Consider the following 23,889-nt stretch of genomic DNA (forward strand, 5'->3'; position numbering starts at 1 on the left):
TCAACACCCTAAAATAAGGATGTGGGCAGCGGAGCTATGCGTGACGGTGTGAATGCGTCGAGAGCGCAGCATGACATACAGACATATTCAACGCGCACAAGCGACACTTACCATAAAATAAATTGATCAAGAAAACCAACGGGATGCATGAAGACAGCGGGTACATACTCAGAAATACATCTGCTCTTATTGCTTTTATAGCAAGCACTGGAAAGTCCTCCGATAGAAATGGTGGGCTTGTCGCAAAAATAAGATATTTTAGCATTAATTTTGAAATTATGCAATTTATTGTGAGCATATACATATAAGCATGCGGATTTGCAAAAACTTTTTAATCGCGAGGTAGTTATTATGTTCGATAAATTAAAGAATTTTATTGAAAACCAAAAAAATATTCCCCGCCATCGCAACACTCTTCAAGAAGGGTGTTCAAATATTTGAACACCCTTTTTCGCAAACGGGTGTAAAGCTACAAATTACATAAGTTGGAATCTAAGAAAAACGGTGTAAAGAAAAAGGTTGTAAGAAAATTACGACCACCTCCCCTCGCGGGAACCCTGGTGTGATGCGACGCTGAGGGGGGTTCAAGCGCAAGCGCAGAGCAACCGTCGACCGAAAGGCCACCGGAGAGCCGCACACCGGTTATATGCGCAGCGCGCCCGAAGGAGAGGAGACCGCGGAGAGAGAGAGTACTGCACATGCGCAGCACCGCGCGCAGCGCCGCCCACCGGCGGAGTGAGAGCACGCTGGGCCGCACACCCGCAGAGGTTGAGAGAGAGTGTTCGCTCTCACCTGAGCACGCGCCGGCGCCAGTGCGTCTGACGCGGCTATGACGCAACACAATCCAACACAATCCACTTTAATCCAATCCAATCCAATCCAATCCAAGGCAAGCCAAGCCAATCCAATCGAATCCAATCCAATGCCCCTCGCGAGAGAGTGTTCGCTATCGGAGAGGAGAGGGGGTGAGCGGAGGAGAGTGCGGACGCCGCCGCCGCCGACGACGACGACGGACGCACGCAGGAAGGACAGGGCCGCCGACAAGAGATGCTCTCAGCATCGCATCTAAAAAAGGGTGTAAAAAATTACACCATCTTCTCGTAGGGGAACCCTGAGTAGTATGCGAAGCCGGCATGGGGTCGATTCAAGTACCCATTAGTTTTCAGTTCTTCGTTTCCGTGAGGTTGAGGTACGTAGCTACCGCTATATTTACGCTTTGGTTTCCATGGTAACTACCACACTTTTCACTTACCGGAACTACGAAATGGGAAATTGCGTTGACCCCATGGCTGTTTCGCATACTACTCAGGGTTACCCTACGGGAAGATGGTGTAATTTTATTGCAGGGGGTTGGGGGTGTTAGAGTGGAGAGGCATTAAAGAGAGGGAGAGAGAGACGTTGTACGTGGTATGAGTTTGTATTTATTTAAGCATTATCATCATCATGTTAAGAGAGAGAGAGACGTCGTACGTGGTATGAGTGTCTTTATCTAAGCATTATTATCATCATGTTCAACGTGGGTGACGTCGAGCTGTGATTGGCGTTGCGCTTTGATTATGGCCGCCCTATGGTCTGTGAAATGTAAAGTCAAGGGGTGTTGTAGTGGATGAACCCTGAAGTTGCTGAAGATGAGGTCGATGCACGTTCCCCGGATGGTTGTGGGCTGCTTGTAATCATGGCCAGCCGAGACTCGCCGACGCACGCCGCTGCCGACGACGATGAGACACCGAAGGCGCGTGAAGCCTGCTCGTCTCGTGCCGGCCCAGGAAGACAACGACAAGAGAGTGACAAAGCCCCGACCATGAGAATGAATGAATAAAACCACGTTTATTCCACATTATAACGTGCCGAGGGAACTGCGGTGGAAAGGACTACGGTGTTATAGAAGAGGGAAAGGGTGGGGATGCCTCCGTTTTTTTAACGGACGCATTGGAGGCAGCTAAGTGGGGGCCGCTTGAATCTTGGGGCTGTCGAGGAGCCGATCACCAACAGGTGGCACCGCCGGGTCTTGAAGAAACAGGAGGAGTGCTCGCCAGAGCTCGGTGGCTCGATCCGGAGGCTTGGGATCCGGACAGGCCCATGTCCGGAGAGAAGAAGGCCTGGGTCCCCGTTTGATGGTGGCCAGGGCACGAAGTCTAGCTCGAATGTAGAGGGGGCACTCCCAACACAGGTGGTCGAGATCAGCACGGCAGTTGCACGTGGAGCAGGTGCCAGTTACAGGCGGTGGTGTGTCACCTCTGTGGAAACGGTTCAGCAAAAAAGGAGTAAGGAGTGTGCCTGTCTGAATTCTTCGAAGCAGGACAGACTCTCGCCGTGTGACTATCTTCGAGGGGAGCGGTGGTATCAAGAGTGGATTCCCAACTGCTGTGAGGTAGGCCGCACGTTGTTGTTTTGTCAAATACTTGTCTGCCATCGGATCTGCTAGCTCGCGTGGGGTAGCTAGGAGAGAGAAAGGAGTATCGGAGGCTCTGGCTAGCGCGGTGTAAAGGTGAGCGCGCGCTATATCTACGAGCCCTCTCGTTTCCGGGGATATCACAATGCGCGGGGACCCAGAGGATGGCAACATCGTGACCGCGTTCACGGAGTAGGCACGCCTGGTGTCGGATCTTCTGCATCACATGATCTGTGTAAAGAACATTAGCGCATGCTGGATGGGCAGCCTGAGAATCCGTGTACACACGATGGTGAACGGGGTCAGTTTCAGATGAAGTTTCGAGGGCACACTCCAAATAATCTAGAATGGCCATTGACTCTGCGCGGGTGCTGTACATCGCCTCTGTTGAAACATGATGGCGTCGGTTCTGGTACCCATTTGTCTGGTCGTACCACGCAGTGGCATAGCAAGTGTTGCTGGTACCATCTACCGGAAGTGCGGCGTCCGTGTATACGATGCGTTAAGTCAAGAGGAGGGAGCTCGTAGCCTTAGCATGCATCTTGGAATAGGCAAGGCGCCGCACTCGCTGAGTGGGGTCCATATTAAGCGGAAGTGGCTTGCCATCGGTGAGGGCAGTGACTTCCCACGGCGGTGTTTTGTTGGGCAGAGTGGGCAATGTGTGGATGCCATACCCGAGGAGCATGAGCGTGTAGCGCCCGGCATTTGTCGCGCGAAGCCTTGTCTCCTGTGTGCGGATGTGCATGTCGATGAGCTCAGAAATGTTGTTGAGCGTGCTACAGCTCTTGAGTGCATCGAGGCGTGTCTACCTTGGAAGGCCAGTAACAATGCGTTTGGCCTCGTTAAGTAGCCGATCGAGCGCGAGCATTTGCGTGCGGTTGACCGGATGATACGGCAGTCCATACATGATACGGGAAACGAGAAAAGCTTGAGCAAACTGTCGCATTTAACGTTCGTTTACTCCACGAGTGCCGTTACAGATTCTGCATAAAGCATTCAGGATTTGTTTGCTGGTCCTCGTAACCCGTTGGAACCAAGTGTTCGCTGTGCAGTTCTCGTCAAAGTGCATACCGACTATTCGGATAGTAGATTTCCGAGTTATGGGTCGATCACCGATGTAAAGTTTAAAAGAGCGTTTTTCTTCCTGCTTGAGAGGGGTGTGTCGGCCACCATGAATGACGACGAACTCGGTTTTGTCTGGGGCGGTGTGTAAACCTGTTTCTGTCGCGTAGTAGTGAATAATGTTAAGGGCTCTTTGTAAGACGTCCTCCTGCTCACCGATGGATCCTTGATGCGTCTACACAGTGACATCATCAGCATACACCGCGTGTTTCAGGCGATGCTTCGCATCTAAAAGACTGCCAACTGAGAAAAAAAAGGTGTAAGAGACCTTCAACTTTGGAGGTATGTCATACCCTTTTACACGGGTGGACAGAGCATTTTCTACTGGCAGTGTATGTTTTATACCTCACGTTGTTTCGTATAATATAAATTGGCATAATTTATTACAAGTGAAGCAGTTTAAGCTTGAAGTAGGTTCGGTGGCGTTAGCAAAAAAAGAGAGAAGAAGGAGTGCGCCCCTTTTAAAGTGTGCACTACCGCATACAAGGTATTATAACACTGAAGCCGGCTATGGAGCCTGTTCGAGTAAAATCACGGAAGGCGCGAGCGTGTGCGCACCTCTTACTATAACATTTCAAAGGAACTAGTCATTTTGGGATTCTAAAACGCAAAAAAATGGCGAAGCTTGCAATGGTGGTACAAGGCTCGAGAACAGCATAGCTGGGGGTCGACCTAGCTTGTTTCTCCCTTGTATCCGCTGTGAGTATGGGGGACACACCGGAACAGCCTTGTAAAGTCCGGTTAAACTTGGCCTCACCCCTAAGCGCGTATCCTAGAAGGGGGGGGGGGGGGGGTGAGCCCTGTGCTCCCCTTGAAAAAAGTTGTTCGGATGCCCATGGTGGGGCATGCAGCCACCGAAGCGATGTCCCATCTCGTGGCACGTGTGGGAGTGCGCTACAGTTATCTTTAAAGAGAGCATTTGATTTCCACTCCTCCAACGCACACTTGCAATGGTTCTTTGGTTCGCTCGAACGTGATGACCGTGGTCTCCTCGCGCCGTCTACTGTCGAGAGGCTCTCCTCCCGGCGCTGTGAGTCTAGCGAGGAGTGATACCGACGTGGTGATAAAATCCTATGTGCTACCGCTGCTGCACCCCTTTTCTCTCCTACACTGTGAACCTTCCCCGGCTCTAAGAAGGCAGCTTGGAGGGTCAGTAGCTCCATTTTCAAGCGCGGACCTTCGTTTCGCGGGATATTCATGACGGCCAAAGCCTTGTCTTATTGGCAGGTTGACTTTGCATGACCCCGGCGTCGACACAAATACTACAAAATCTCTCGGACCCAAGGAAGGCCAGGAGTGAACCCAAGCATACCAGCCGTGCATAAGAGATGACAGTGACTACCAACGTTAATTAATGGTCAATTACTGATTGCTAAGATGTATAAACTCTTTGATTCCGGAAACTTTATTATTTTGTTCAGGCTGGAGAGAAGTTTTTGTTATCTAAAAGGGCTTCCGACATCACAAATATCAAATAAAAAAAATTGGTTGTTTAGGACGGACACGAGGCATAGGAAAAAAATGGAAACTGGCGGCCTAGATATCACTTGAACAAGAAGGCCACCTTGATCACCATGATTTATGGTTCAAGTGAAGACAATAACGTAAGGTTTGTATTGCTATCATTGGTAATAACAACGAAACTGCACAATTTTGGTTGCCTGTCACTAGCCCATTGAGCCACCAGGGCTTTACGCGAGTTGACGCGCGTAAACAGTATTTCTGTAGCGCACGGAAGTACGGGCTGCCCTCTCCTTTACTTTTTAAAGGTCCAAGATCGTTTGTGTCGATACAGGGTGTTAAATGTCGAAAAAACTAGAAAGTGCGAGAGAAAAAAAAACGTTTGAACGCTGCTCTCGGGTAAAACTGGGCATCAAAGGGTTGAGATGAGTTGGGGTGGATTAAGGTGGATTAATGTGTATTAAGGTGGACTAAAGTGGATTAAAAGGGTTTAATTGCGGTAGAAGAGCGTGGCTGCTGTGTTGACAGGTGGATGTGTTTATAAAATGTACCCATCACAATAGTGCACCAGGATGTCGCCTTCAAAAACTGTAACCAGAGGGGTGCATACCGAGAGATGTTTTGCGTGGCGCCTTACGCGGGAACCTGCCAAGGTTCCAGTTGGGCTTTTCAAATAGTTCCTGCTCGGAACAGCCGGGGCTGCCCCTGTGTCTTAGGCGAGTGAAGTCTCTGGCGCTCTTTTCTCCGCAGTGAAGCCATCCGTGGTGCGCATCCGTTCCAAGCAGCGTCCGCTGGCGGCGGGACTACCGGCGGAAATCGAGTGCGAAGCTGCTGGCTCCAGGCCCCCGCCCGTCATCACCTGGTGGAGAGGAAAGGCCAAGATTGCAGCCGATCATGTCAAGGTTCGTCCTCCCATTTGTTCCTTGCGTGGGTTAAAGCGCTGACCTGGCCGCTTGCGACCGCAAATAGTGGTAGTAAAGCAAGAAGACGTGTCTAAAATCGCTATGCTCACTCAGGGGATCTGAGTGAGCACCTGTATCGCTTACTTTTAGTGGAGCCCTGCTTAGCCATCGATCACTCTTTGTATCACTCTTGTAAGGCAGTTCAAATTCTCTCATCGGAATTTATTCGTTTTTCAACTCGTCTGGTGCGTGCCTCACGGGCGGCTCCCGACAGGGATCTATACAACCCCCAACACGCCCTCAGGAGGATTTCGACGCCCTCCAAAACAAATTCCACAAGCACGAGCAGCCCGCCCAGGGATTTATTAACCCCCCTCCCCCCTAGCAACACTCAGGAGGGTTTCGGCGCTCCCCTGATATCGAAATTCCGGATAATGTAGTGACTCATGAGGTGGCTCCAGCTGGCCTGAGCTAGGCGTGTAGTACAGCACCAGGCCAGCGTGGCCGGAGGCACCAAGTACGAGGCCCCAGCAGCGCAGCGAAACGTGTGAAGCGACCCTGTCAGCGAAACAAACCACCTTTTTGCCCCCGCTGTGGAGCGGGCAAGCGGCGAACACAGCGAGCTCCGGGGCTACAGTTAAATTTCGCCTCTCCATCTTCTTGGCGAACTGATGGAGACGAAATAGTGATGTTCTTTTTATGCCCGAGCCGAGAGGACGATCTCGACTCGCTCCGATGACCGACGACAGATGCTTGGAGCGGGTGAGGGAGGAGGACTGCCTTCCTTGCTGGATATTAGGTTTATTTACACTATTTACATTACTCCAACTTTACATCAGGTCAGAGTGACGGTTACATTGTCACTCTGACAGCAGCAGCCTGTTCGGCCGAGATCTATACTGAACTAGATCCCCTCTCGACCGACCCCGAGAAAACCCAACACTCCGGTTTTGATAACAAAAACCCCGCCTCCAAAAAGGGGGCGTACAAGAAAGAGAGAAAAACCTTTCAAAACAATTAATACAAACCATTGATTGGCCACAGGAACCACCAATCACACACATGTCCCCACCTGCGGTCACGTGACCTAGCACTCTCTCTTACACACTCATAGTGCGTTTCCCACGAACGCCATAGCACCCGACAAGCAAATACAGGATATCTGTGGCCTAAGTGGACACACATTACGTTCAGCGGGCGGCATCTGCACAAAAGCCAAGCCGAGGGCCCGGAGCGGTCCTCGCGCGGCTGACCTCCTTCCACGCGGCGCCTCCTGCGACGCCGTGCGTCTGCGTGCGCGGCGGGACAATGAGGGTTGCTAATTTCCTCCCAGACGAAGGGCGCCGCCGCCTCCCGCCAGTCCCACCGGAAGACGCGCTTCAGGCCCACTCGGTGGTCTCCGAGGCGATTGACCCGTCAACGACCGACGCGGCCGCCGGAGTCGAAGATTCTCAAAAATTTAGCCCGCGCGCGCTTTCAACACTAAGAGATACGATAATCTGGATTCCCGTCAGCTTGTTATGCTGAATGACCCAGCCACCTCCGACGCGACAGAGATACTCAGGCTAATCACCCCCGTCCTTTGACACACAAAAGGACGGGCACAACACACGCTCTCCGCGTCTCTGAACTTGGCGTCCGTGCGGCTACATGAAAGGGACACAGGATCGTAGCTACCAGTGGAGGCGACGCCAATACACGAGCCACCGGCGGCCTACATTGATTACATACGGAGCTCGAACTTAACACCTCCGCACTAAGAATGTTGTCCGTACACTAGCTGTACGTACAACATTAACTCTCCTGCACGTTATGTCTTACTGCAGAGCCAGAACTAAAAAAAACACTCAACCCGTTACGCGAGTACAATACAAAGCACAATACAGTACAACAATACAAAATTAACCCGGTACACACCAACCTAACCAGCACAACCCGCCGGCCAACTGCACCAGAAGCGGATACAACACGGCATGCTTACTGCCCTGGCCTGGCCGTGCCTTCCGCAACCTCAAACAATAAACAAAAGCGCTCAACTACCGGGCTCGTGGGAACAAACTCGTGAAACCCTCTACCATTAAAGGCAACCAACCCCACGAAGGGTGTAAATGTTCAAACCTGACAACTGAATGAATGACACCATCCACTCTTAAACGTTACGTGCATGCAGGAGCATTCTTTCACCATAAAGAAAGGAACCGACACCCGAACAAACCCAAACGCACAAAATGAGGCTAGTCCTGTACAAATAAAAAAAACGTCTAAGGAAGTTCAGCGTCTCTTCACGCACTCGCGGACGCGTGTTCTTTCAGAATGCACCACAGATTGTTCATCCCGGTTGCGGTTCACTTGCCGTCCACATTCGATGTACTGAAGGTTCACTTTTCAGTACTTCAGACACTAGTTCGCACACAAGCGCCACAAGGGGGCCCTCTTGCACATTCCATGGCCCACCATGACCACATGCCAACGAGCGCAAATAAAGGAATGCACTCGCCATTGTACCCAGAGGTAAACTCCCTACCATGCTGTAACAGCGGCTCTACTCCTCAAGAAGACAGCGTTAAGACCGCCAGGCTGCGCTTCTCGCAAATCACACGACTTACGACAGCTGAACGCAACCAACACATGCACAAACAAAAAAAACTAACTACAAGGGGGGAGAACTACAATACAGGTGCAACTAACAATAATTGCCCTCTGAGCGATCCCTACGCACCCAGAGAAAAAGACGCTAACAACTAAGTGTGCGCCAAACAACACTGACCCTTTCTGTCTAGCACTGCACACTATTCAGCGCAGCCCCCCCCCCCCCCCCTTTCCACGGCGGCACACACCGACCGTCGCACGGAAGCTGATTCCGTTTCGTGCGCCACCAGCCGATTCTACACGAACCCTGGTTTGGCTCGCGGCGTCCTCTGCTCCCGGGAGAAAAGGAACACCCTACTCGGCGGTAGCGCGTACGACGATGTCGCACCTGCGCCGCCACACCTGCCCCCGCCTTCCGCGTTCTTGGGCCCGTCGGAATCGACCTACGCGCGAGATGCCGCGGGCCACCTGCACATTCATGCTTTGCGCACGGAAGCTCAATGATTAGGCGCTCAGTTCCGCTGCCCTTACATGACCCCGGCGCTTCCTGTGCCTCCTCTGAGATGAGCATGCTTTCTGCAGCCTCGCACGAGTTCTGCATTAGCTCATCCACGAGGGGCTCCTCGCGGTCGGCCGCGGAATCTATGTCGGCGCATGGGGCGGTGCTACTCTCGACATTTTCCTGCGTGGCCACGGCAACACAGCCCGCCGCAACAGACAGAATTGCTGCAGCTAAGACATCTGTCTCACGAGATTCCACAATCTCATCTGTAGCAGTGGGAACGCTAACGTCTTGCCCAACAACTGGGGTGGCTTCGGCCACCTCCACTACATTCCCACTCTCCTTATCCCGTGGCGCTCGAAGCGCCCACGAGGGAACAAACACCGTGAAAACATTGGTGTCCTCTTCGAGTTTACCAATCCTACGGAGCTTCACTTTTTCGTAAGCGATCTCCGCTCTTCCTTGGGCTAATTGAGCACTGAGATCCTCAGCCGTCCACACGGACGGGCTGCCCGCGCCCCTGCTACCCGCTAGCCTTGTTTTTTCCAAAGCGTGCTGGGCATTTTTGAGAGCTAATTCAGCTCTCAACTCCTCAATTTCGCGCACAATGGCACTAACCTTTCGGTCGGTGCCGCGACATCCCGTTAGCATAGTGGCCATGGTGAATCTGGAGAAAACAAATCAGGGCCCACCTGTGCTCGCTCCGGGTTCGGCCGGGTCGCAGTGTCGCTGATGCAGCAGCTCGTCGACCCGATGCGCCGCTCTCGCCGCTGGGATGGGGCAGTGCTCCCTGGGCCGGAGCCCACGAGGCCTCCCGCTGAGGTGTCGCCCCGATGAACTGCAGCTTACGCCGCCCTGGGCCGGAGCCCACGAGGCCTCCCGCTGAGGTGTCGCCCCGTTGAACCACGGCTTACGCCGTCCTGGGCCGGAGCCCACGAGGCTTCCCGCTGAGGTGTCGCCCCGTTGAACCGCGGCTTACGCCGCCCTGGGCCGGAGCCCACGAGGCCTCCCGCTGAGGTGTCGCCTCGTTGAACCGCGGCTTACGCCGCCCTGGGCCGGAGCCCACGAGGCCTCCCGCTGAGGTATCGCCCCGTTGCCGTTGAATAGCGGCTGCTGCCGCACTGAGCCGGAACTCACGAGGCCTCCCGCTGAGGTGTCGCCCCGTCGATGCTTGGAGTTGGGCTCGTTGTTGGTCGGAGCCGAACCTTGCGTTGAAGGAGTCTCTCCGCATTGCCCCACCAGCTCCAGCTGATGGTCGTGGTCATCCTGCCGACTGCGCCAGTTAAAGTTCGCCTCTCCATCTTCTTGGCGAACTGATGGAGACGAAATAGTGATGTTCTTTTGATGCGCGAGCCGAGAGGACGATCTCGACTCGCTCCGATGACCGACGACCGATGCTTGGAGCGGGTGAGGGAGGAGGACTGCCTTCCTTGCTGGATATTAGGTTTATTTACACTATTTACATTACTCCAACTTTACATCAGGTCAGAGTGACGGTTACATTGTCACTCTGACAGCAGCAGCCTGTTCGGCCGAGATCTATACTGAACTAGATCCCCTCTCGACCGACCCCGAGAAAACCCAACACTCCGGTTTTGATAACAAAAACCCCGCCTCCAAAAAGGGGGCGTACAAGAAAGAGAGAAAAACCTTTCAAAACAATATTACAAACCATTGAATTGGCCACAGGAACCAGCCAATCACACACATGTCCCCACCTGCGGTCACGTGACCTAACGCCCTCTCTTACACACTCATAGTGCGTTTCCCACGAACGCCATAGCACCCGACAAGCAAATACAGGATATCTGTGGCCTAAGTGGACACACATTACGTTCAGCGGGCGGCATCTGCACAAAAGCCAAGCCGAGGGCCCAGAGCGGTCCTCGCGCGGCTGACCTCCCTCCGCGCGGCGCCTCCTGCGACGCCGTGCGTCTGCGTGCGCGGCGGGACAATGAGGGTTGCTAATTCCCTACCAGACGAAGGGCGCCGCAGCCTGCCGCCAGTCCCACCGGAAGACGCGCTTCAGGCCCACTCGGTGGTCTCCGAGGCGATTGACCCGTAACGACCGACGCCGCCGCCGGAGTCGAAGATTCTCAAAAACTTACCCCGCGCGTGCTTTCAACACTAAGCGATACGATAATCTGGCTTCCCGTCAGCTTGTTATGCCGAATGACCCAGCCATCTCCGACGCGACAGAGATACTCAGGCTAATCACCCCCGTCCTTTGACACACAAAAGGACGGGAACAACACACGCTCTCCGCGTCTCCAAACTTGGCGTCCGTGCGGCTACATGAAAGGGACACAGGATCGTAGCTACCAGCGGAGGTGACGCCAATACATGAGCCACCGGCGGCCTACATTGATTACATGCGGAGCCCGAACTTAACAGCTACCGGGTGAGGGCGCCAGCGGATCCGGCGAAAAAACTCGGCGACCCCACTCAGCGACGAGCAATGCTTCCGCATTTACAAGCCCCAAGAATTGCTTAGGCGCCCCCGTAGTTGGATGAACGCAAAAACGACACCCTACAGCAGTACCGCACAAGTGGAAGACCACCAACTTTCGCCATTACATTTCTCAGATTGCACGTGGAGCAGTGATCTGCAGGTAGCGCTAATGACAATGGCTTCCTCTTCTCATGTTTGGCTACAGCTAGACCAGTGTTGCGGGGTTACTACTGCGGAGTTGGAGGGATTCCTTTTTATTTTCACCATTTCGCGACCCCGGAATGAAATGGGGATGGAATTGGGACAACGCTTGGGGTGTCAGAATGGGAATGGAATTATGCGTCCCTTACCCGGATGGAATCGCAATGGAATGGGGAGAATTTTTAGTCTACCTGTACCGCTTTAAGCTTGGATTTGCAGCTACTCTGACTTTTGAACCAGCAGTGCTGCATGCAACCAAAGCTGCCAATCGGTGCCTTTAGCTTCCTGCAGGCTGTTGTGAACTCGTGGATGGAACCGGTTGTGACCCGCACCACCAAAAGAGAAGCTGTAGACGGCTAATATAGGCCTGCGCTAGAGTGATGATGATGATGATGATTCCTATTAGTTTCCCCTTTGAAGCGGGGTGATGACATATCATCTTACCAAAAAGGACTAATATAACCATGTTTTACACTCTTGGTTTAGTACTAGCGCTGCTTAGGGCAGGCACTAAAGCTTATTAGGCCTGAAATACTTTCTTTTCCCTGTTACAGGTGGTAACTGTCCTAGGCTATATTCCCCTCTCTGCTTTTCGTCCACCAGCATTCTAATCTTCTTTTCGTCCCCTCGACAGCCTTGAAGTTAACTTCCTCTCTGATACCCTTAAATCCTAGAGCTTCTGACAGCCCAATATTCCCTTCATGTAGATTTGGATGGATACCCTCACATTCTAACACTATGTGCCGCATAGTTTCTGTTTCTTTTCCGCAGACCACACATACCCCATCATTTTGTGAATACTTCCTCACAAAACTCTTAGTTCGCACGCAACCTGCTCTAGCCTCAAAAAGGAAAGCACTGCCCTGGGAATTATCGTAGAAATTTTCCTTTCTGATGTTCATCTTCTCAGCCCTGTGCATCTCTAACGACGTTTTAGCTTCCATTTTTTCCCTCCATTTATTCGTTTCAATCTGCCTTGCCTCTTTTTTGGTTACCTTGGCTATTTTGGATTCCCCACTGTTCTTTCCGTATTTCATCGTTAGCCTTCTAGTCTTAACCACTGCGTGTCCACAGTTTTCAAGTATAGGTACCTAAAAACCTTAGCTGCCCACCTTCGTTGATCCATTTCCCTCAACCTCATCTCAAAGCATATTTTACTCTGAGCTTCTCTAACTTCAAACGATGCCCAGCCCATATCTCCCTGAACTGCTTCGTTAGTTGTTTTTCCATGCGCGCCTAAGGCCAAACGTCCTACCGTTCTCTGGTTTTGGTGATATGAAGCGCCCCTAGTGGCAGACGCTTCTGGGTAGTACAAAAGTAGACGACCCTGGCATCCCTCCATGTGTTTTCAATTACAAGCCAGAGTGAAAGTTCGTTGTACTTAGTTTAATCGCTTTGTGGTGCGTTTAAATGGCTGCATACTGTATGACATAGCCCTTAAAGTAGTTGCAGAGGCTAAACAAAATAATATCCGCTACAACAAGCCGATGTATCGGCTTTCTTTGAGCGAGCTGTCACGGTCGTCGCGGCGTGGGACAGTATCGCCAGTTCGGGTGGTCTAACTTCCTGACGATCATTACCGTTCTTTCTTCTTGCGTGCGGTCGACAAATTAAAGTTCACAAGTAGATTGAACACGGAACGCTGCTGGTAACTGCAAAAGGTTGCTTCAGCGGGAGCATGCAAGCAAACGCAAGAATTGCGCAGCTCACTCAGCTGACACTGCTGGCCTGGCACCGCCTAGAAAACGAGTGGAAATTTTGTTTTCTATTTTCGCAAACTAAATGATTCTTGCGTAACCTTTTACGCCACACGATTTACGAACGGCAGGGTACATGTATTCCAGCGAGTAGGTGAGGCAATAGCGTCAAATAAACAAATTAAGAGCTATATTAAAGGAGGCAAAACAGGAACCAAATCGCACGCCCGCTGCCTGCAAAGATGTGTACTTCTATAGTTGCATAACATAACAGCTGCATACACGGCGCACGGCCTTGAACTTTTATATGCGATCATCACTGACTCTCTTGGTTATCTTCTAGTGCAGGGGTGGTCGCTAATCATCTCAACGCCGACACGCCAGTTTTTATTTATTTATTTATTTACAGGTACCCTCAGGGCCGAAGCATTATAGAGGGGAGGGGGTTTTAAGATTCACGAACAAGTACAGCTTACAGTGCATATCAAGCAAACATACAAAAAGGAGGAGCTGCGCGAGAACACACCATAAAAAAGTTCACAAGTTCTGTGCACAAAGGGTCAATTACTACAAGAAGAAGCCAACATTGCTTTTACGAGAATGATGAAGCCAACACAAGAGAAAATTAATCATTCATAGTTATTGAAGTGGTTTTGATTGCTGATAAGTGATCGGAAAGCGTAATTGCTTAGGATAGTGGCAGTTGCTGCCGGCAGGCCGTTCCAGTCGCGTGATGTTCGTGGAATGAATGAACATGCGTACGAACGCGTGTGACTTATAGGGATGGCAACTTTGTTGACATGATCACAACGTGATGATACGTAATTTGGTGGAGAAATTAGGTTGTTGCTTAATGTGGGATTATAAAATATTTTGTGGAATAAGGAAAGCCGTTTTATTTTGCGACGGGTAACTAAATCAGGTAAATTGAGGCTAGCTTTCATAGATGATATACTGGCGGTGCGATGGAAGTTGGAGAGAATAAGACGAGCAGGGTTATTCTGAACCATTTCAAGTTTATTGATTAAGTATGTTTGGTCTGGGTCCCATATCGCGGCTCCGTATTCAAGTTTGGTTCTAACTAGTGTTTTATAAAGAAGTAACTGTAGGGAGGAGGGGGCCAGAGCAAAGTTTCTCCTTATGTATCCTAAGGTCCAGTTAGCGTTATTAATATTGTGATCAATGTGGACATTCCAAGTTAAATTGTCGGATATGTGGACCCCACGATATCTATAATTGTTTACTACTCCCAGTTGTAGTCCTTTAATGACGTAAGAAGGTATGGTACTCGATGTACGTGTTATCCTCATTGCCTTACATTTCGCGATATTTAAATTCATGAGCCATTTTCGCACCAAGTGGAAATGTTATCTAGGTCTGATTGTAGTGCATGCATGTCATTGTTATTGGTAACTCCTCGAAAAAGAACGCAGTCATCAGCGTACAAGTGAATATTGGATTTAACGCAGTTGGGAAGGTCGTTAACATATATAAGGAATAATAATCGTCCAAGCACGGAGCCTTGGGAAACTACAGAAGTGACAGTACTTGAGGGTGAGTCATAGTTGTTAACGGTAACAAACTGCTGTCGATTAAGTAAGAAGCATTCGATCCATTTTAAAAGGTGGTGATTTATATTACGGCAACTGAGTTTATGGAGTAGTAATTTATGAGATACTTTGTCGAACGCCTTTGAAAAGTCCAAAAAAATGCAGTCTACAGTGGAATGGTTATCAAGAATGGCGTGTATTTTGTGTGTAAAAGAAACAAGCTGCGTTTCACAGGAGTAGTGCTTACGAAATCCGTGTTGTGCTTCAGTAAAAATTGAGTTTGAATCAAGAACATTAACGGTTAGAGAATATGACATGTTCAAATATTTTAAAGGAAAGCTTGTGAGGGATGTAGGTCGGCAATTAAGAGGAGACTGTTTGTGGCCAGATTTACTGTGGCCAAATACTGGAACGACCTTCCCAATCATCCAAACGTCGGGAATAATTCCTGACTGCAAAGACTGTGGAAAATTTTTAAAAGAAAGAGTTATCGGTGAGTATATGCAAGTACTTTTCAAAAATTTCGCGTTAATTCCATCGACACCAGCAGCAGAATAAGTCTTTAGAAAGCCTATAATTTTCTCAACGCCAAATGAATCAACTGTTATGGGAAGCATATCCGCGTAATCATAAGCATTAAACAATGGAATATCGGAAGAATCGGAACAAGAAAAGTTCAATGCGAACGAGGTGTTTAACAAAATGGGACAGTCCGATTATGTGCAATTGCTTCGCCGTTGGCGTCGGCAAGACAAGCCAGGCGTGATGCACTCGGGCAACGCCGCCTGTATAAACATTGCCTAACGCGTGAGCGAAAAATGGCCAAACAGCCACTCTCCGGTTGCTCTCTCCTACCCTTCCCCGCTCCGTAGCCTTCCAGCGTGCTTTCGTGTCCGCCAGCCAGCGCCGCTTCTCGGAAACTATGCAAAATAGTGGAAAGTTTGTTTAGCGTTCCCGAGGCGGCGCTCCTACGCCTTCTTATTTTTCACTATGCCTGTCTGTCTTGGTCTGTCACTGATACAACTTCCTTTGTCATGAAGCAAAATCCCTTGCGCTGCCGCAGGCTGATGCCGGCTTTGCGCGCTATCTACTCCGATCACAGGCCCTGAAATTTTCTGAGTGGGGCATCCCACCTCTATCCCCTCCGCATTTAGGTATTGTTTTGACCCCGCTGTTCGCACTCCGCATCGGTACGCACTTCTAAATTGGAGGACTGTACTTTAGAAGCGCCCGGACAGCGTGGCGGGATCCCAGCTGCTTATCCTTTTGTTTCCTATAATTTTCTGAAGTTTAGAAGCACGTGATATTATTGGAAAATAATCGTAGAAGTGAGCGCCTGAACAAAAAACGTGCACGCAATGTTTTCTTCTCTAAATACTCCAGAAAGAAAAATATCAGTAAAATATTGGCTGCCCCATCCGAAAATATCGTTTTTATGTTAGCTATATGTCTACCCGACAATCAGTATGTTCTTACACTATTTCAGTCCGCCTCCGTCTTTATCTTTGGAAAAATGCAGCAAGTATGAAGCGGGCGACACGTTGAACGAGATCCCCAGTGCGCAACAGAACTAGCGCCCCGTCGCGGCTAACATTTAAACGAAACGGTCCTTGAAGCCCAACAGGCAAACTGACAGACACACGTCGTAGAAGTGGGTGCAGCGTTCGCCACTCGCGAGCAGTGACGTAAGGCGAGATGTCCGCCGGCACGCGCCACATAGCGGATCAGTGCCTGAACTAAGCGTCCCTACCCTTCCCATTGAAAAGCGCGCGACGCGTCAGGCAATGTTAATACAGGCGGCGTTGACTCGGGTTTATACGATTCCAGAACTTTTTTGGGTCATCTAAAAACATAGAGGGCAGCGTATTTCTCTGAAAAAATTCTTTAGCTGTGCTGACAGCATTAGTATAAGCATTAGCCGCGGTTCGATAAGCTTGCCAACGTTGTTCCGATGGGGAAGCTTTTGCGCGCGGTAATGTCTTTTCTTTTTGTTTGATAACCTGCGGATTCTCCGATTGTACCACGGAGCACTGGGGTTTGAAAAAAACACGTCGTAATGGTATGTATTGTTCGGACAACTTTCGAACTTTGTTAACATACATTTCCCAGTTTTCCTGAACAGAGCGATTATCGAACTCACCAAGAAAAGCGTCAAGAAGGAAACATAATTCAGCTTTTATTGCGTCAAAATTGCATGCTTATATTCTCTAATGTCCTTTGTTTTATTTTTAGAGCGTTGGGCTTTCACATCCAAGCAAAAATGTAGAAAAAGGTGATCACTCAGACCAGGTAAATAAGTTAAGTCAGAACACAGATCAGGTGCGGAGGTTAAAACCAAATCAAGAACACTTTCAACGTTTCCAGCTATTCTCGTTGGCTCATTAACTAGTTGACTTGAGTTAAAAATGGTACACATGTCAAGAAAATCACTTTCTAGCGTTGAACACAAGTGCGAAGTTGCTCCATTTGGCGACCAATTTATGTGCGGAAAATTGAAGTCCCCTAAGAGAAATACAGGTGACCGTTGAAATCGGGTAATGACAAGGTTGATTACATCATGAAGTTCACCTGTGAAAGTTGCAGGTGAGTTGGGGGGCCTGTAACAGACTCCTATAACGATATTTTGTGTAGTTGTGTCGATGCAAACCGAGTTGGTTTCAAGAGAAGTGGGTATGTGAATGGGTGCTGCCTTAATTTTTTCGCTAACTGCGATTAGTGTTCCGCCGACCCTTTTAAACACGCGATGACATCGGTACAAGTTAAAGTTGTTCGAAGATTCCAAAACTTCAGTGTCCAGTATGTTACAATGTAGCCATGCCTCGGTGAAAACCACGATGTCAGCTTGGCATGTATCAATAATGGAGTGAACTGCAACTCGCTTATTTACGGTACTTCTTATGTTTGAATGTAGTACAGATAATTTGGGCAAGCATTCTGGCCGATTTCTAGCTACCTGCTAAGACGGAGGAGGCCTTTCGTTAGAGGTAGACGGTCAAAGAGGATTACTAGGCACGGTGGGATGAGTCTAGTTATGTACTTTTACAATAGTTCCATTTACGGAGTCGGAAACGTAACGTGCTCTATTAATGAACGATTTAATATGTCTCAGTATAAAAGAAGGGGAGTCTGGTAGCGATTTAGCGAATTCCAAAAGTTTGCTTCTGGCTAAACGTGTGCCTACTGAAAAATCATCCGATATGATTACATTGTTTTCTTTGAAACATGAACGGGCCGCGGACACCTTTTGTTTAGAGCTGGCACACCAACTTTAAAGTTGAGAAATTTCGATTGATTGTAGGGTTTAACGCGCCGACGCAGCTCAGGCGATGAGGCGCGCCGTAGTGGAGGGCTCCGGATTAATTTTGACCACCTGGGGATCTTTAACGTGCGCCGAAATCTCGTACACACGGGCGTTTTTGCTTTTCGCCTCCAACAGAAAAGCGGCCGCCGCGGCCGGGAATCGAACCCGCGACCTTGTGCTCAGCAGCGCAACGCCTTAGCCACTGAGAAAGCTGAGAAATTTCACGATAATGGGTCGGCAACGCCTTTCTGCAAACGAGCCGAGCCGATGCGGACGCTTGATGCTGTCAGCAGAAAAACTTTCGTCGCAGCACCGTTATAACAAGCTCAGTACTTTTAAAGACGATAGTCTTTCTTGGGCTACTTAAACCCAGAAATTTTTGTCTGTCTGTATGTCTGTCTGTCTGTCCGTCTGTCTGTCTGTAACTCGATTCAGCCACCCGGCCAAAGTAAAATGCTTACTGCGCGATAGTCTTATATACTCACAGCCAAATGTAAACGTCTAAGACCGGTTTGTATGTTCATACTTGTCAACTTTGTTGAACAAGAATAAGGCATTACGCAAATATAAGACAGGAAATTAGTACACAAGGGATACTTACAGTGGCTCTATATTAAAAAATTCGTGGATGCTTGGTTTTTCGATAGCAAATGATATTCTACATCTACTCCAGAAAACCGCCGCCTCCTGGCGGCGTATGAAAAATAACGCGGCAACAGCAACGAAAGGTTCCACTAGCTAGGTTCCACGTTCTGCTTGGAACCCACGTGGAGCACGGCCACGCGGCTCTATAAACCTTCTAGTCGGCCGCCTCCATTCACGCGCGTCTCCGCCGTACTGCAGCGCTGGCATCGAGGAACCCGGCCTGTAGCAGTGGAACGCGGTAAATGCAAATCGCCTTGCGCAAACCTTTAGTGTGTTTACCTTGGAATGAGCGCGACGGTAGAGGAACAGCGTGACAGGTGAGCGGGAAAGCAAAGGGGGGCATTTCCTTGGCAACTGTCTACAAAGACTATCGTCTTTTGACGACATTTGCAACGAACGGTGCAGATACGCGGCCAATTTTTTGCTGTTTCTTCCCGTTTATCTTCGCAGTCAGGTATTCCATGCAGTATTAAATTATTCCTCCGGGACCTATCTTCTAGGTCATCTGCCCTGGTCAAAACAACATTGCATTGTTCGGCGACATTATTAAGTATAACACGTGTATCATTAATGTCTGCTTCTAGAGTTTCAATTGCTTCCATTTTTTCTTCAACAGTTGATAGTCGTCGGCCAATATCATCCAGCTTCAGCTTAATGCTGTTTTGATTACCTTTAATTTCTGCAATGTCTTTAGCGAGTTCGTCCTGTTTTGAAGTTTGTACTGCGAAACTGGTCTGCAAGCCTGTTAGTAGCCGAATGATTTCGCCGTACTCGGCAGAGATGCTGAACCCTGGTCAACAACGTCCACTGCGCTCAAACTAGTGTCAACTTCCCCTGGTTTACTAGATGGCTCACCTCTATTACGCTGCTGTTTATTAGGTCTAGGATTTGATTGAATGTCTCCCGCGCACAGCAATAGGTAACCAAGATCCACACACTCAGTAATCAAGTTACACAGCACTTGTGGGCATGGGAAAGGTAGCAAGCAGACTGTTGGACTTCCTACCTTAAAGGAGGGTTTTGAACCAACCTGTAACAGGTGAAAACGACGTTCGTGAGCCATCGTGCCTCAAGCACTGCTCCCACGCCCACTGAAGTCCGATGGTGTTGGTCGGCAGTTTAAATGGTGTGGCTCAGGTGACGTCACTGATGCCGGTGATGCCAGCAAAAGATGCGACGAGCTCGGGAGCAGCGAAAAAGTTCCGGCAGGGTCGAACAACTCGGCCGGGCACGTTTCAGCATCCGACGGTGACAGGGGAATAACTTCGGTGGCCTTGCGCTGCTGAGCACGAGGTCGCGGGTTCGATTCCCGGCCGCGGCGGCGGCTTTTCTGATGGAGGCGAAACGCAAAAACGCCCGTGTGTACGAGATTTCGGCGCACGTTAAAGATCCCCAGGTGGTCAAAATTAATCCGGAGCCCTCCACTACGGCGCGCCTCATCGCTTGCGTTGCGTCGGCGCGTTAAACCCTGCAATCAATCAATCAAATCAACTTCGGTGGCGTCTCCGGGATCGGCGAGTGGTGTCAAAAAGACCAAGCAAGCAGCGATTGCCTGTAAGAGGTGAAAACGACGTTCGTGAGCCATCGTGCCTGAAACACTGCTCCCACGCCCACTCAAATGGAGTTAGGCAGCGAGACAAGAACAGAGAGTTGGTCGCTTCCAGTTGAATCGTCCCCCTGGGACGAATGCATTGGCTCCGGAAGCGGATATGTGTCGGGCTGACGTTTCCGCTGATTGCGGACGAGGGGCATATTCGTTGGCCTGACGTTCTTACTTGCTGCGAAGGCCAGTATGCGCCGGCCTGAAGTACCCCGCCGGCCATCGCGTACCCCACTGGCTGGTACGCGAGATGCGACTGAATGAAGGACAGAGGCGCAAGATGTATGCATGTTTAAGTCTTTATTGCTAACAGAGTGGCCAGGGGCCTAAGAAAAGGGGTGAAAACGTCGAAATAATACAACCCATCCCAAATACTGGCTCAGCAGAGGGAGGGGCGGAAGCGGGTGTGCCACAGCCCGACGTTAGTCCTCGCGCTACATCCGCTGCGTGCAGCCTGGCGTACAGGCGTTTGACGTTGCTTGGCACTTCATTAGACCTAACATTAAGGTCACCTAACTTTGTGCCTGAACACAGGCTTAACAAGAGCCGAGACTAGCCCTGGTTCTATTCACGAAAATGATAAAAGAACGAAGAAACACAGGGGAAAATGGTGATGTTGAAAACGTCGGAATATGGTTCCTCAGGGCTCTTGCGTGTTTTGCGAAATCATACACTCAGCAACGTTAAACTGAGCAGCACAAACCCTAGCGACAGAGAGGTCAGCAACGTAGCTTGGTTACATAGCTCAAAAAGTGGGGATGCTCACGTATTCTCACAACGTCAGGGGAAGATTAAGCACCGCGATAGCTTTTAATATATCGTTCTCGTCTCATTTGTGCGAGTAAGCTTTCCTTTTGTGACTTGGATGATTTTAGGCGGCGCCCGAGGGCGGAAGCTTACGACCCTCCTTGCTCGTATACTCCGCGCAGCTGCCCAGACGGTCAGGGCGGGGCGGCACTTCCACTTGTCCCGCCAGGTGTTAAGTGTGTGGGGTGTATCCTGAGGAGGACAAATCCCCCGCCCATGATCAGTGATGAAGCGGCTGGTCTCAGATGCCAGCTTTCGCCTGTATTGAACCATAAAAGTGTCGTTCCATGATGGCGAAGTGGAAGAGAAGCAGAATTGTAATCATTGCGCAGTCAAAGTTCTCTCTCGATCCTCGTTTCCGCGGTGGTGCGTTGTTCGTCTCCGCCGTGCGGCGGGAGTACGTCCAGAGGCCAGAATACGTGGAGCGAATACGCGACGAAAAGCCAACGAACAATGCCCGGCTGCAAAAAACACCGTCCGCCGCCGATCTAGCTGGGTCAGGTCGGTGGCGAAGCGGCAAACTGAAGGAACCAATCAGGTCTTCCGATTTCCCCTTCATGGCGGGTACAAACCGCTGGCGGACGGCCGCTTGGGAAGCTTTTGAAAGCGAAAGAGTTTGATAGACGTACGCTTCGCTCGCGCCTACAAGAGGAAAAAAACCGATTGTATATCAGAGATCCTTTGAGAAAAATGCGGTTACAACGACAACGAACGAAAGAACAAAATATTTATTGAACAACAGGTGCTGCTGTTAGGGCACCCGCCCAGTGGAGGGGATCCTCAGTGCGGGATCCGCTTGCTCTGGCTGGCTGCGCGGGCCCTGTTCACCAGGTTACGCGCGATTCTGATATCTCAAGGAGCAGGCGAAACATGGTCCCGACCCAACGACCATATGGCTTCTGTCGCCGAGATAAGCGTGGGCCATAGCTTTTTTTAGCTCAAATAAAGGCGATCTCGTTACACAACTTGTACTAATAGCAAAATGAGGCTCGTGTGCAAGATAGGCGCGTGAGGAACAGCCGGCATAACTGCGAGGGCCTCGGAAATACGACGAAAACTAGACGCAGCAAGCCGTATGTACTGATGGCCCAGTTTTGCATGCTGTATTGTGCAAAAGGCGCCGTATGTTGAGGTGGACTAGAAGTAATATGCCGGCATCTTGTTGTAGAATTCGCTATGGCTAGTTCCAACCACCCCGATGGCGATCTTTTTTTCCTACTGCCATTAGCGCCTTTGAGCACTGAAAACGCATGGTCACGCATTCTCACAACATCACAATCACAATGCAATCGTCGAAGGACGTACAACACAAGCGGGGAGCTCCTTCATTGGGTTTTTTTACTGAATGTTGCCCGGTTGATTCTGGGCATGGAGGTTCAGTTAATAATAATAATAATAATAATAATAATAATAATATATGTTTATTGCAATATACAAGGTACATTTGCGGGCATGCCGAAGCCACAGAAGGCTTGAAGGGCAGTGCCCGGCAGTTGGCGGCATCGAGGCCAATCGCTTCGCCGGTACGGACACACAGAAAATAGAAGAAAAGGAAAAAGAAAAAAAAAAGTAAAAAATGCGGTGAGTGATGAGCAAATAGTTAATAGAAAAGTTCAAACAGACATTTCTTAATTAATTTTCGGCTACTGAAGGAGAAAACATCGTCTGGTAACTGATTCATTGTATGCGGGACATAAAAAGCGCGAATACGTTCCCCATACCGAGTTTGTGTCCTAGGCAAAACGAAACGACTGCGTTGACGAAGGTCCCTCATAGGAATGTACGGAACACAGTACTCTTTCGTCCAAACATATTTCAGAGCTACTGTTTGTGTATACAGAACTAAGAATTTTGGCATCTGAGACCATGAGAAAATACAGACATTGCCATTGATATTTGTACCATACAACATCGATTTCAATACCAGTTTCAATAAACTGTCAACTTTGTTGCGCCAAAAGGTCGAGCAAAAATAAAAGCAACAAATACCATAGCGTAGTAGGCTGTAACAAAGAGCGTGCACGATCTGTTTACGCAGTGAAGCCGGGCATATTGAGCGCATTGAAAATAACAAACAGGCAATTTTACGAAGATGGTAACAAATGTAGACCAACTGGCTGTTCCATAACATGTCAGAATCGAAAAATATTCCCAAGTACTTAACAGTCGAGACATAATGAACCGGAGAACAACTGCAATTATTACAAGACGACTTGTGTAGGAAGATTGGTATTTCTTGGGAGGTAGGTTTCAGAGGATTGTGAAAACATACAAGTTGTGTTTTAGTTTTGTTAATCCCTATCACGTTGTTTTCAAACCATTCCATTAGTTGTTCACAATCGTATTGTAAATTATTCACAGCTGTTGCATATTCAATGTGTCTAGAAATCAAAAGTGTATCATCTGCGTACTGAACAACGCGACAGTAAAGTATGGAATCACTCAGATCGTTAACATATAAATTGAACAGAACAGGTGCAAGAATAGACCCTTGTGGCACTCCACTACACAAAGGAATTTGTGCACTTCTAACTTTTCCAATGACAACGGTCTGAGATCTGTCAGCAAGATGATTGGTAAGTAAAGAAAGAAATGAACCACGAATTCCATAATTATACAGTTTGTCACACAATATCCCACGATGAACACAATCAAATGCGTTGGTGGC

General features: G+C 49.5%; 1 protein-coding gene and 1 pseudogene across 2 annotated transcripts in view; one reads left to right on the forward strand and one right to left on the reverse strand.

Annotated features, from left to right (window-relative positions):
• The window catches only part of LOC144170858 (neural cell adhesion molecule 1-like), an 871,116-nt gene that overhangs the window by 790,118 nt on the left and 57,109 nt on the right, over nucleotides 1-23,889 (forward strand). For both annotated transcript variants that reach the window (XM_077700881.1, XM_077700882.1), the window contains exon 5: nucleotides 5,726-5,877. In XM_077700881.1, coding sequence (XP_077557007.1) covers nucleotides 5,726-5,877 — 152 coding nt within the window. The remainder of the gene's footprint in view (nucleotides 1-5,725; nucleotides 5,878-23,889) is intronic.
• On the reverse strand, nucleotides 1,940-3,425 carry LOC144170859 (uncharacterized; annotated as a pseudogene).

This window comes from Haemaphysalis longicornis, unplaced genomic scaffold (assembly GCF_048455015.1).
Source record: "Haemaphysalis longicornis isolate Haplotype H1 unplaced genomic scaffold, Haemaphysalis longicornis Haplotype H1 scaffold_2, whole genome shotgun sequence".
NCBI lineage: Eukaryota > Metazoa > Arthropoda > Arachnida > Ixodida > Ixodidae > Haemaphysalis > Haemaphysalis longicornis.